At 39.1% G+C, this 12,332-nt stretch overlaps 2 protein-coding genes across 2 annotated transcripts; both read left to right on the top strand.

Annotated features, from left to right (window-relative positions):
• Positions 1-2,005: 2,005 nt before the first annotated feature.
• On the top strand, positions 2,006-3,633 carry LOC116316447. Its single transcript, XM_031735003.2, has 5 exons — positions 2,006-2,009; positions 2,112-2,810; positions 2,910-3,032; positions 3,113-3,147; positions 3,238-3,633. Exons 1-5 carry the CDS (start codon positions 2,006-2,008, stop codon positions 3,373-3,375), a joined length of 999 nt encoding a protein of 332 aa, XP_031590863.2. The 3' UTR covers positions 3,376-3,633.
• Positions 3,634-5,978: 2,345 nt separating this feature from the next.
• LOC116316461 (immunoglobulin kappa light chain-like) lies at positions 5,979-7,808 on the top strand. Its single transcript, XM_031735014.2, has 5 exons — positions 5,979-6,106; positions 6,225-6,929; positions 7,038-7,154; positions 7,231-7,265; positions 7,347-7,808. Exons 1-5 carry the CDS (start codon positions 6,052-6,054, stop codon positions 7,467-7,469), a joined length of 1,035 nt encoding a protein of 344 aa, XP_031590874.2. The 5' UTR covers positions 5,979-6,051; the 3' UTR covers positions 7,470-7,808.
• Positions 7,809-12,332: the final 4,524 nt, after the last annotated feature.

Genomic DNA, 12,332 nt, shown 5'->3' with positions numbered 1-12,332 from the left:
TCACCAAAATCCCCCAGCACCACAGTTTGGAGAAGTTTAATTCAGCAACTCTAATTAGTGGAAGTGAGGCCTGTAGACAGTGAATAGCTACAATTTTCTTTGTCAGAAGTGTCATTGTGATTGTGGCTGAAGCCACTTACTAAGGTTACTGCATTGAAATGTACTGTACTGAGCACTTATTGGTCAAAAAATAATAATTAAAGATACAGTACACCCAGTCACATCCATAACCACAGAGACTCAAAGACCATGATCCAACTAGTAACACTATCTCCAGATAGTCTTTTAAACACATATGTGGCGGGACGTTCCATGCGGTGCCGTGCAGGGAAGGCGGATGCACCTGCACTGCATCCGCAATCATGCCCCGCTGACTTAAATATTGTACTGGGTCCCGTGTTTGTTGTTGTTGTTGGTGATATGTACGGCTGGCAGCGGGAGAGCTGCAGCCATTGAGAGTACTGTTACAGCAACCGTGTGTGTGCTAATAAAGTATGCTGCAAAGCATGTTCATGCCATTGGGTCTGCCGTGGTGATTTACAACACAGTATAGTAGAATCTAAAACACAATAGCCAGTCGTATGAATCAGCTGGAACATAAAATTTGAGACAAGGTGGTACAAAGACTTTTTAATCAGAGTATAGGATCAGGTTAACTTTTGGGATACTTATCCACACAGTGAGGTAGCAGAGCGTGTTGTTGGGCACTTTGGTATTAATGAAATTAACAACAGGTGCCCTGGAGAGGCAATGATAAGACAACCTCCAAAACAGGAATGGTTGTAAAGGTGGAGGCCACCAACATTTTTTATCCTTCTCATCTTTTCATCATATGATCACATGACTGAAGACCACTTATGGTTCAGGGGTTTTACTGCGTTTTGGGGGATGTGGTCTTAAACTGTTGCAGTTTATGCATTGTTTTCAGTAAACTGCATGTTCAAAAAATGTTTTGTCTCACTCCCATATTTTCTTGTTTCATGTTGAAACTCTACTTGGAACCTTGTTAAGATCCAACCATGCAAAATATGATTTTTTTTCCATTTTTCAAGTGGTCTTAAACTTTTGATTGGGACTGTACAATGATCCTTTCGGCAGGGCTCAGATGCTGACAACACAGTGCCACCATTTTTCTGTTTAGATGCATCAATGCAACGGCCTCTGTGGTTTTTAGCAGGATGTGCTCTTACCCTCACAAATATCTCACGACCAAAGGACCACCTAATGTAAAGAGCAAAAAACTGTAGTTTTCAACAAGTCATATGTACTCGATGCTACGGCTTATATGAGGTCAGAATACTGCTTTCACCTGGAATGCAAAGCCATTATTATATATATCAGTTATTATTTAACAAGCAGTACAGTGCAGAGTAAAATAATTTCACACAGATGCAGGTAAACTGAGTAAAAATGACCTTTTAAATTGCATTTATGCAACTTCAGAGCTACCATATTATTATATAGAACCTGAATGCTAAACACCAAAATCCGGGGTGCAAGGATTTATGCCAATATTCCTAATACTCACTGTTTCTGAACCCAGATGATGCTGTTTTTCTTACCTACGCTGGGCTCACTGCCATAGTCAGTATCCTACATACTAAATACACATTTTGAATTGAATGTGCTTTAATCACAGCATGGGATATGCTGAAAAAAGAGGGTGAACTATTACAATAAAAAGAAGACAAGAGGACCTCAGCTTCTGCTTGATCTGGTTAATATAACATATTTAATGTAGACCAAATGATTACGATTTATAATCTTCACACACAGGCTTTATCTGACCATGTAATTCTTCTTATATCATACTACAGGCTGCAGTGAACACGTGATCGTGAGTTCCATACAGTAGATACTGTGTCACCTCTGGCTGGCCAATCAAACACATTCTTGCCTCTCAAAAGTGGAGCAGCTATCAGTAACCTTCATTTTACATGAGAATCTCACCACAATGGTGTCTTGTGTGTTTGCCTTTTGTCTTCTGTGCCTGTTCTTTGGCAGAATGGGTAAGTTCCATTATCACTCTCATTATGTCTTTCTTTTAAGGTGTTGTGAGATCATTATATTGAATTGATTCTACATTTGCTTTTTCTTCGATTCCACTACAGTGACAGAGGCGCAAATGTTCTCATCTGTTCATCCAGAGTCTCGCTTCATATCAGCTCAAGTTGGTGGAAACCTGACATTAAAATGTTTCCATGATGGTGACGGGTCTGCAAGACTTTACTGGTTAAAGCAAAATCTGGGACAAAAACCAAAGATCATCTCTCACTTTTTCAAATATAATGTGAACAACTCTTCTAATGAAGAGCTCAAGAACAACCCACGCTTCACACTGGATACACAAGACGGCAAATATCACTTGACAATCACAGATTTGCAAATTTCAGACTCAGCTTCTTACTACTGTGTTTACTATTTATACACGTTAACCTTTTTAGAGAACATCATCATCAGTGTAAAAGGTTCAGGTGTGAACATCAAAGCTGTGGTGCAGCAGTCAGCATCTGAGACCATCCAGCCAGGAGGCTCCGTGACTCTGAACTGTACAGTACACACTGGGACCTGTGATGGAGAGCACAGTGTTTACTGGTTCAAAGACTCAGACGAATCCCATCCTGGACTCATTTACACACATTTGGGCAGAAACGATCAGTGTGATAACAAACCCAGCACACAAACACACACCTGTGTCTACAGCTTGCCAATGAGCAACCTGAGTGTTTCTCATGCTGGGACCTACTACTGTGCTGTTACCTCTTGTGGACGCATCCTATTTGGCAATGGGACCAAGCTGGACTTTGGACGTGAGTAACATCATGAGTGAGTTTATTGAAAGTAGTTCTAATTCTAACCTCTGAAATGTAATGTAATGAAAATCTGTTTCTGATGTGGAATTTATGCAGATAATGTTGGTGTTTCTCTCTCGCTTTTCTGGACTGGCGCCTTTGCGTTCACCTCCATCCTGAGTGTACTGGTGGCTTTCTTACAGTGTATGATGAGCAAAAGCTGTGGATGTAAATCTTCAGGTAACTAATGTTTTCTTTTTACCTCAAAACTTAATCCAGAATTTTGAATGTTATTTATATAAATTTTTTTTATGTTGCAGAGTCTCACACAAGAGCCTCCAATGAAGATGGAAAAGTAAGTTAATACCATTTAGTTGCCATTTAAGTAAAATCAACTTCTGGAGATATTAATAATATAATAAGATAATAAATCTTTTGTTGTCAGGATTTCCAAGAGGCAAAAAAGTTCTTGTTTGCTCCTTCAAGTGTCAAGCTGGATAACAGGTCAAGAAGTCAGAGGGATCAGACCTGGACTGAATGTGTGTACTACAGTGTGAAGCTACAGCGATACACAGAGCAGTAAAACTGGACGTGTTTCATTTACTAATTAGACACAATGTTCTTGACGTTAACTGGAGAATTAAATGCAGTTTTTTTCTTTCATTGTTTATTTGTGGTGTGCAGCTAAAACATGCTTGAATAACACGCTTTCTTTATAAAGCATAATACTTTCACTTTTTGGGTTTCGTTGTTTTCTGTGGGGTCATCTTCACAGTGTAATTTTTAATTTTGCCTTTAATGTTTTTTGTAACTTCACTGTATTTTGAATTTGTCTTTTGACAATTTTTTTTTGTAAATCTTATGTTGCTGAAGCTCAACCACAATAAAATATTTAAAAACCTTCAAACCTTGACTCTATATGTGTGTGCAAGTTCAGTCCAGTGATAACGCAGATTGTGTATGCATCGCTTACTTGGGGAACAACTGACACATGCACTGTGAGAAGTAGGCAAGGTGGTGTTCTGTCCAGCCAACATACGATTGTCAGATCGGCATACGCATGGCACAAACTGACAGCTATGTATGTTAGACGATACATGCAAAACTGCATTTCTCTTTTCAAAGAATACATTAAAAACTGCAAAACATGTAAATCCACTGCAAACTGTGCAGCCCTGCAATTGTCAATATAAACACAATTTGCTTGCCCTAAAATAAACATCATTTACTCACCATTTGTCATCCGTATGCTGAACCGACGGCTTCTATTCACATGGTGGAATTATTCTGCAATGCGCACACAAGCGAGTTAACACAATGTCCTCATCTTTCCTGATTGTTTTTTCACTAGTTTTACATTTGGCCAGGGTCAGCAGTAATACATAATGTTATATGCTATACTAATGGTAGTGTGAGGTGATACCTGGAACGTAAAGGTTGCACAAGTAGTTCAATTCCTCCAGGATGGCACATCAGTACATGCCATTGCCAGAACATTTGCTAACTCCCAGCACAGTTTCAAGAGCAAGGAAGAGATTAGAGGAGACAGGCAGTTACTCGAGGATACCTGACTGTCATTAGGTATTGGGATGAAATGCTCTGACTCATTATTAGACCTTACACTGGTGCAATGGATCCTGGGTTCCTCCTGGTGCACAACAATGCAAGAGTATGCAGGTACTTCCTGGAGAATGAAGGAATTGATACCACTGACTGGCCCCAACACTTGCCTGACCTCAACCCTCTTGGACATTATGTTTCAGTCCTTTTGACACCACCAGGTTGCACCACAGACTGTCCGGTAGCCCACTGATATCCTGGTCCAGATCTCGAAGGAGGACATCATCCATCATCTCATCAAGAGTATGGCCCAGAATTGTCAGGCATGCATACAAGCACGTGGGGGCCATACAAACTGCTGAGCATTCATTGAATTGCTGCAATGAAACTAAGGCACTGAGGACTGGCCTGCTGCATGTTTTTTTTCTTTTTCTTTATTTTGGGGGTGTCTTTGTCACTACTACTAATACAATGGACCATTCTGTCTGATGCTATTCTACAGCATTCTGGAGTGACTTTCCCAGACTGGCTTTTAAATATAAGGGTCTCAGTCATCCACTGATGTGTTTCAAAGGAAAGCAAAGCAATATGTTGGGCATTAGCTTCACTGCAAGTACTGCTGACAGTAAGCCAGTTACAAGTTACAGGGATCCTGATTTTCCGTGTTCACTCCTATAATCTCTCCGTCTCCTAAAAGGCAATGGCACCCTGGTTTTCAGCTCACAAAACATTAATACAAGAACAGGCTGAGGGCTGAAGGAGTTGTGGCAACATGACATAAGCTTCCAGAAAGAACTTGCTTTTGAATCTGTGTTCACTCAATTTTGATGCATAACTCTAGCTCTGCTGTTACTGCCTGTCAGCCTTTCAGTCATTACTGAAACAGCACAACATCTCAACACCTTTGCTATTTATTTTCTGCCTCTTTAAGTAGCCAGTTGTTGTTTTTAGGATAATGTTTGGGTGTTTGACCAAAAATAGATGCTACCTGAAAGAAATATCAGCACAGTCATTTTCAATAGTGTTACCTGAATATGCGCTGTACCATTCAGGTAACTAACAGTCCATTTCAGGTAGCTAAATAATTAGCTAAAACATATTCCAGAAGCTACATGTTAACATAAAGAGTGAGGGCATTGCAAGGTCAAATGCCGGTCCAAACCTACCATGTTACATTTGCTTTTATTTTCACTTCTAGCATGAAAGTGAGTGGAAATTTGTTTTTAGTTTTCACAACATCAAAAAAGTGTATACAGACCTCATTACAGGCTGCCTCCTCTGGACAGCATGAGAAGTGTGTCAGTCATACTGTCACAAAGAGATCGATATCATGCGAACATCTAGCAAGTGCCTGATGCCTTACTGTGTCTCTTTTGTACACGTACTGAGTCTGTAAATGATGAACAGGAATAAGTTCCACTGTATGTCATCACTTGTGTTTATCTCTATATAACTCTTTATAATGATCGGTTTTAGACTGAAAATATATTGAAAAAAAAAAACATGACACAACCATTATGGACCTGTCGCTATATGATTCTATTAAAGGAAACAAACCTCTGCGTAAACTGCACAGAAGACACATTTCATCCTGGGGGCAGATCACATGACTTTGCAATGGCCAATCAAAAGCTGTCTTGTTTCTAAAGAGTGGAAAAAAGTCAAGGTTCATTTCATTTAACACTGAGGTTTGCACACGATGACACCTGCTAACTTTGTTTTCTATGTGACATGTCTGATGTTGGGAAATTTAGGTGAGTTATGATTTTCTTCACTCTTCCATTGGTTATGACTGCTCCTCTATACACATATGTTAATGAAATGTTTCCTGTAAAATTAATGCTGTGTCTGCGTTGTCTCATTCCCTAACAGTTCGTTTGACTCACCAGAATTTCTCCGTAACTCATAAGCAAGAGAGACGGTTTGTATCAGCTATTGTTGGTCAACGCTTGACTTTACAATGTTTCTATGAACCCAACCTGCAAGCAACGAGGTTCTACTGGTACAAGCAGAGTCTTGGACAGAAACCAAAGCTCGTCTCTACTCAGTATGTATTTAAAGAAAATGGGACTTTTCATGATGAATTCGAGAACAATCCACGATTCACCCTGGATACAGAAATAGGGAAAAACCACTTGTATATAACAAACTTGCAGAAGTCAGACTCAGGTACTTACTACTGTGCAATTCAGTATATGTTTATCCTAGAATTTGCAGAAGGCACTACTGTCAGTGTAAAAGGTTCAGGTTTAACCATCAAAGCTTTAGTGCAGCAGTCAGCATCTGAGACCATCCAGCCAGGAGGCGCCGTGACTCTGAACTGTACAGTACACACTGGGACCTGTGATGAAGATCATAGTGTTTACTGGTTCAAAGACTCTGGAGATTTTTACCCAGGACTCCTTTACACCCATGGAGGCAGGAATGATCAGTGTGAGAAGAACGAACAAACATACAGCTGCACTTATAACCTGCCAGCGAATAGTATAAATGTGTCTCATGCTGGAACCCATTCCTGTGCTGTTGCCTCATGTGGACACATACTGTTTGGAAGCGGGACAAAACTGGACTCTGAAGGTAAATAACATTATGACTAAGCTTCGTGAAAGTCGTCCCAATTCAAACTTAGAAACCCAAAAAAATCAAATGGATGCAAATCTGTTTCTGATGTGCCACTTTATGCAGATAATCGTGCTTCTTTCTGGACTTTCTGGAGTGGCGCCTTTGCATTTACCTCAATCCTGAGTGTACTGCTGGCTTTCTTACTGTGTATGAGCGATAACTGTGGCTGTGAATCTTCAGGTAACAACTGTTTTATTTTTAGCTCACACCTTCTTTCAAATTTGTGAATAGTAATATATTTTTTTCTATGCTGCAGAGTCTCAAGCAAGTCCCCCCAGAGCAGATGCAAAGGTGAGTTAATACTGTTCAGTTAACATTTACAGAAAAATCCATCTGCAGACACATTTTTGTTAATACGTTTCTTGTTTTCAGGGTTTCCAAACATCAGAAAAGCTCATTTTTGCTGCTTCAACTGTCAACCTGTGCAACCGATCAAAAAGTCAGAGAGATCAGACCTGGAGTGAATGTGCGTACTACAGTGTGAAGCTACAGTAGTACAAACAACAGTAAAACTGGATGTGTTTCATTTGTTATTAAGACACAATGTTCTTCTTTTGAGGTTAACTGTAGAATAAAATTCAGATTTGAACATTTCTTTCTTTCATAGATTATTTGTGCTGTTTGTGGTGTGCAGATAAAATATAATACATGCATTTGTGGTTTCTGTTTTATTTGTTGGCGGGGGGGGGGGTCATAATCACAATATCATTGTTTTGATTTTCCTGCTGGTAAATGATTTTTGTAATGTTACTGTATTCTAAATTCTTCTCTCAACAAAATGTTCTATAAGATTTTTTTGTAAATCATATGTTACTGAAGATAAACCACAATAAAAACTGGAAGACCTTCAAAGCTTGACTTTATATGTGTGTGCATGTTCAATCCAGTGATAACACAGACCCGAGTGACTGTTAGTGACAGTTAGTATTGTGTGTGTCAGAGAATTCAGCTTAACTCTAGATAATAAAGAAATGTAGTTGTTCTGGTACCAAATTAAAGAAATAAACTAGAGTTAATCTATTACCCTACACAGTACATGAATACAAGAAGAACATTCAAGCTCCACACTGATTGTCCCAGTATAATATAAAAACATCACTTTTCAAATGAAATTTTTCACTTAAAGTTCTGGTTCAAATCAACTTTGAGACTGCATAAAACATCTGCATCTAAAAAAACATACATAATTATTTGTTTATTATTCATCATATTGAAAATGGAAGTGTCTGCTATTTGTATGAATAATATAATCTGATCATGCATAATATTATAAGTATTAACAGGTGAAGTGATACGTGTGAGTGTCACGATATTTGGGAGCAAGTAAACACTTTGTTCTCAAAGTTGATGTGTTAGAAGCAGGAAAAATAGGCAAGTGTGAGTATTTGAGTGAGTCTGAGTTGTGGGCCAGATTGTGATGGCAAGACAACTGGGTCAGAGCATCTGCAAAACTGTAGCTCTTGTCACGATTCGCAGGTGGTCAAAGCTCACTGATATATGTGGGGCGTGTAGGCTGGTCCTTTTGGTCCCATCCAACAGATGTCCTACTGTACCTCAAACTGCTAATCCTGGTTCTGATAGAAATGTGTCTGATTTCACAGTACATCACATTTATTTGAGCAAGGGGCTGCATAGCTGCAGATAAGTCAGGGTGCCCATGTTGATCCTGTCCACTGCCAAAGTGCCAACAATGGTTATCAGAACTGGACCACGAAGCAATGGAAGAAGGGCTTGTGTCTTAAATGTAAAACATCCTTTGTGTATTTTGACTTTAAACCCTGAAGAAAACTTGCATGTTGAGTCTCCTTGGCAAAGCAAACAATCACAGTCTGGTCTGATGAATCACATTTTCTTTTACATCACATGGACAGTCAGGTGTGTGCGCCTTGCTTACCTGGAGAACACCTGTCACCAGGTGAACTATGGGAAGGAGGCAAGCAAATGAAGGCAGTGTGATGCTTTGGCAATGTTCTGCTGGGAAATCTTGTGTCCTGTCATTAATGTGGATGTTGCAACAATGCTTAGGTACCACCTACCTAAGCATTGTTGCAGACCATACACATCCTTTTTTAATGGAAACTGTATTCTCTGATGGCTGTGGCCTATTTCAGCAGGATATGTACCCTGCCAAAATAGTTCAGAAAAAGTTTGAGTAGCACAATAACCAGTTTGAGGTGTTGAGTTGACCTTTAAAATCCCCAGATCTCAAACCGATCAAGCATGTGTAGGATGTGCTGGATAAATAAATCTGATTAATTGAGGCTCCACTTCATAACTCACAGAGCTTAAAGGACCTCTTGCTAAGTTTTTGGTCACAGAAAAATGTGTGATAGAAACACCAGTCCCCCATATGTGCATGCAGAAGTAGCAGTACCAGCAGGGGGGGATGATATATTTATAGCCAAGAAGTTGCTAATGAGCAGCAAAAGTATAAAGTACATTCCAGGGTCCTTCTTTTCCAGAAATGTTTAAGCTAGATGGCTAATATGTATTTACGTGTAAATGTGTTTGTCAGCAACCACAGCGTCACATAAAAACATGGAAGGGTACCTTCAGTGTCAGCATGAGAAGTTAAGGGACGTGACAAATCGTCAGTATTTTACGCGTCGGGAGTGAGAACGGGTTGTTGTCAGGGGATGTGTCTGTGACCCAGCATTTTGAGTTTGTTTTGTATTTTTGATTTTCTTATGTTTAGTATGTGATTATAAGTTCTTGTGTTATTCTTACTTAGGGTCTAGTTGAGTTTTAGTTTAGCCAATATTATCATCTATGTCTCCTTGGTTTATGTATCATGTTTCCTTTCCAGTCTATCATGAGTTTCATGTGTGTGTTGTGTCCATGTTGTCAAGCTTGAGTGTCATGTCTACGTCTCTCCATGTTTCCTGTTTTATTTTGAAGAGACCAGTGTTTCCATGTTCAGTGTGTTTTGTTTTACTTCCCCCTGTGGCGTCATGTTCATTTGTGTCAGCTGTGTCTCTCCAGGTGTTTCCACTTCCCTCATTACCCTTCTGTGTATTTAAGTCGTCTGTCTCCTTCTGTTCTTTGTTGGGTCATCTGTTTGTTTTCATGTCAAGTTATTTCAAGTCTGAGAGTTTTTTCCTAATGTTCTGTTTCATGTTTGGTTTGTTTCATAGTTACGTTCTCACATGTTCCTGTCCAGTTTCATGTTCTTGCCCATCGTCATTATCCCGGTTTAGGTTTCAGTTTAGTTTCACCCTTGTTTTGCCTCGCCTTGTTTTTCAGTTTTTTGTATCAGCTGCAATAATGTTTTTTGTTTAGACACCAGTTCATTTCTCCCGTGTCTGCATTTTGAGTCCTTTCCATAAAACACACCGACATTTCCCGCTGTAACAATGTTGCTTTCTCGTGATTATTTTTCTTGTGTGGTTGAAATAAAATAACTCCTACTGGTACTGTAGGTTACTGCGACTTCTGCATGCGCGTCCATTTCACGCGTTGGCAGAAAAAGATGAACTAACACAATATTAGGCAGTTGGTGTCAATGTTATGTCTGATCGTAGAAGATGAACCAGTCAGATATCATCTACAATGATCCCTTCGGTAGGTCTCAAATGTTGACCTAATGTCAGCTAAAATTTCTGACAGGTCAACCTCAATCCTGAACAAACGAATGCAACAAATGGACTTCAGTCCTGACCAAGTTCAGGTAGGTAGTCAGAGAGCAAAGAGGTGGAAGAAAACTGAGTCAAAGAAATACGGTCTTTAAGTCTGAATGAACAGTGTGGCTGCTCTACCAGGTGTAACAATTAATTTTAACATCCAATTATCTACCAAAACAAAATTTATGAAGTTAGCATTGAGTTAGCTCACTAGTTTCCATCTAAAGATGGTATACCATCTTGTGACTGAGGGATTTTTGAGAAATTAAAACGTACAGCTCACTATCACCTCCGACATAAATGAAGACAGCAACCTAAACAGCAGTGACGTTTGTAAGATTACTGAAGTTGGGTTAGCTGGTATATAACGATGTGCTACTTGTTGGCTAGCTACACAGCTACGGTTAGCATAATATAAACACAGTTAAGCTGGAGGATGAACTCTGTAACTTTTTTCCACTCAGTAAACGTTAACATGAGTGTTCCCAATGGTCAGGGACAAATGCAATCACATGGCAGGATGGTGTAAATGGACAAAACTTTAGTCAGGAGAACAACTGAGATAATCCATCCACAATATGAAGTTAGTCATTAATATTCTGCTGCATGGGCTGGGCTGTAGCTACATCGTAAGGTTTTAAATACTGAGCTTTAAAATAATTAGTGGTAATAAAAAACAGGAGGACTGACAGTGATCACTGCTCTTTGTTAGGGGATTGTTCAGATTAAATAGAACAAGATACAAAGCATTAAAACATGTTAAAAACACAACAGCCTTAATGGACCCAGAAGCAGGGTTCATACGTTGTGAGTTTACAACTGTAAACAATTACATATATCACAATGAAAAGTCTAAACGCTGAAGTAGTCCTACACTTGTGTTACAAGGACAAACAGGCACAGAAAGGTAACAGTGGTTGCATCCTGTCAAACACAGTGCCTTTTATCATCTTTCTATTTAGATGTGTCAGTGCAACGAGCTCTGTGGTTTTCACCAGGATGTGCTCTTACGCTCACACATACCTCATGACCCAAGGACCACTTGCTGTAAACACCCAACAAAACTGTAGTTTTCAACAGGTCTTGTTTATTTCATGCTGCAACTCATATAAGCTCAGAATACTTCTTTTATCAGGAATGCAAAACCATTATTGTATAACAGTGATTATTCAAACAGCAGTAGAGTATAGAGTAAAACAATCTGACACAGATGCTGAAACTCAGTAAAAGTGATATAAATTAAAAATGTAACATTGCATTTATGCAACTTAAGAGCAACGATTTCCTAATCCTGAATGTTAAACATCAAAATCCTGTGTGAATGCATTAATACAAATATTCCTGATTATCTATTTCTGGACCCAGAAGTTGCCATTTTCTTGTTTAACCTTTTATTATCTACAATGAGCTCACTGCCAGAATCAATACTCTGTATACTCAAGTTATTACTCAACACTTGTTTTTAATTAAATGTGTTTTCATTACAGCATGGGGTATACTGGAAATGCAGGTAAACTGGTCCAATAAAAAAATTTGATGAAGTTTATATAACATATTTAATGCAGGCCAAGCTGCATTTTCAAATGTTTTAGATCTGATTACGATTCAAAATTTTTAAATATAGGCTATGTCTAACCGTGTAATTCTTCTTAGATATCATACTGTATTTTCCACTACAGGCTGCAGTAAACACGTGATCGTGACTTCCATACAATAGATACTATGTCAACTCTGGCTG

Source organism: Oreochromis aureus, linkage group 3 (assembly GCF_013358895.1).
Source record: "Oreochromis aureus strain Israel breed Guangdong linkage group 3, ZZ_aureus, whole genome shotgun sequence".
Lineage (NCBI taxonomy): Eukaryota > Metazoa > Chordata > Actinopteri > Cichliformes > Cichlidae > Oreochromis > Oreochromis aureus.
Note: the sequence above shows the minus strand (reverse complement) of the source record. Positions and strands in the feature narration are given on the sequence as shown.

Bases quoted from the DNA above. Each gene is read 5' to 3' on its own strand.
- LOC116316447 (XM_031735003.2), top strand. The intron at 2,811-2,909 runs GTGAGTAACATC...GAATTTATGCAG, and splicing joins GACCAAGCTGGACTTTGGAC to ATAATGTTGGTGTTTCTCTC. The intron at 3,033-3,112 runs GTAACTAATGTT...TTTATGTTGCAG, and splicing joins CTGTGGATGTAAATCTTCAG to AGTCTCACACAAGAGCCTCC.
- LOC116316461 (XM_031735014.2), top strand. From the start codon at position 6,052: ATGACACCTGCTAACTTTGTTTTCTATGTGACATGTCTGATGTTGGGA. The intron at 6,107-6,224 runs GTGAGTTATGAT...ATTCCCTAACAG, and splicing joins TCTGATGTTGGGAAATTTAG to TTCGTTTGACTCACCAGAAT. The intron at 6,930-7,037 runs GTAAATAACATT...CACTTTATGCAG, and splicing joins GACAAAACTGGACTCTGAAG to ATAATCGTGCTTCTTTCTGG.